Below are 1,143 nucleotides of genomic sequence, written 5' to 3' on the forward strand. Positions count from 1 at the left end.
GAGAGAGAGAGAGAGAGAGAGAGAGAGAGAGAGAAAGAGAGAGACAAGATCTGACGACCTAGCTGCCCTGAAATTTGCTATGTAGAGCAAGCTGTTCTCAAGCTCATAGGGATCTGCCTGTTCAGCCTCCCAAATGCTGGGCTAACAATACATGTTACAGTCATGGTGCCCATGGCTTTAATCCCAGCACTCGGGAAGCAGAGACAGGTGGATCTCTGTGAGTTCAAGACCAGCCTAGTCTACAGAGCAAGTCCCAGGACAGCCAGGACTACATAGAGAAATCCTGTCTCAAAAAACAAACCAAAGAAAAGAAACACCATGTGTCACCAGGCCAGACTGAAAGCCTCTTCCGTGTTTAAACAATGCAGTTAAGAAGGGGAAAACAATAAAAATGTGAAGAAACATTCCTGAATTAACATTAGTATTATGCTGATGGTATCAGTTTAAATGAGTAGGAGACAAATGAAATAATCATTGAAATGCAGGATTCGGCACTTACCCACGCAGAGAATATTGAAAGAGAATCCTTTCTGGATGGATTTGTTCACCAGCTGAGTGGGGAGACATTCAAACCCAAAATGGCTAAGAGTGGTTAAGCAGCGGATGTTCTCGTTGTGCTTAGATAAGACAAATAGAAGGGTTCTTATTAGAATCAGAAATAACACCCTTGGGAAGGACAACACTTTGTTTAAAAAAGTCGGGACCAGTTATCCCTGCGCTGTCAATTCAACGCAAAGGTATGAAGTGAATTTTTCGCAAAAAGAACTCAAATGTTGATGGCATTGTCTCAAATAAATTGAATCAACCTCTGATCACACTCTAAGAGGACATGTTTCTAAATTTAATAAGAAATTAAAGACAACAGAACAGCATTTGAAACCCCAGGGAAGCCGGGTGGTAGTGGGTGGTGGTAGCACATGTTTTAATCCCAGCACCAGGAACCAGAGGCAAGCGGATCTCTGTGAGTCAGAGGCCAGCCTGGTCTACAGGGTAAGTTTTAGGACAGCTAGGGTTACACAGAGAAACCCTGTATCAAAAAAAAAAAGAAAGAAAAAGAAAAAAGGAAAGGAAGGGAGGGAGGGAGGGAGGGAGGGAGGGAGGAAGGAAGGAAGGAAGGAAGGAAGGAAGGAAGGAAGGAAGGAA

At 43.4% G+C, this 1,143-nt stretch overlaps 1 protein-coding gene across 1 annotated transcript in view; it reads right to left on the reverse strand.

The window, feature by feature from the left end:
* Nucleotides 1-1,143, reverse strand: part of Sept14 (septin 14) — a 25,025-nt gene that overhangs the window by 20,061 nt on the left and 3,821 nt on the right. Inside the window, exon 2 of the mRNA XM_013350314.1 lies at nt 500-617. Within this exon, the coding sequence (XP_013205768.1) occupies nt 500-617 (118 nt within the window). The remainder of the gene's footprint in view (nt 1-499; nt 618-1,143) is intronic.

The sequence above is a fragment of the Microtus ochrogaster genome, chromosome 2 (assembly GCF_000317375.1).
Source record: "Microtus ochrogaster isolate Prairie Vole_2 chromosome 2, MicOch1.0, whole genome shotgun sequence".
In the NCBI taxonomy this organism is placed as follows: domain Eukaryota; kingdom Metazoa; phylum Chordata; class Mammalia; order Rodentia; family Cricetidae; genus Microtus; species Microtus ochrogaster.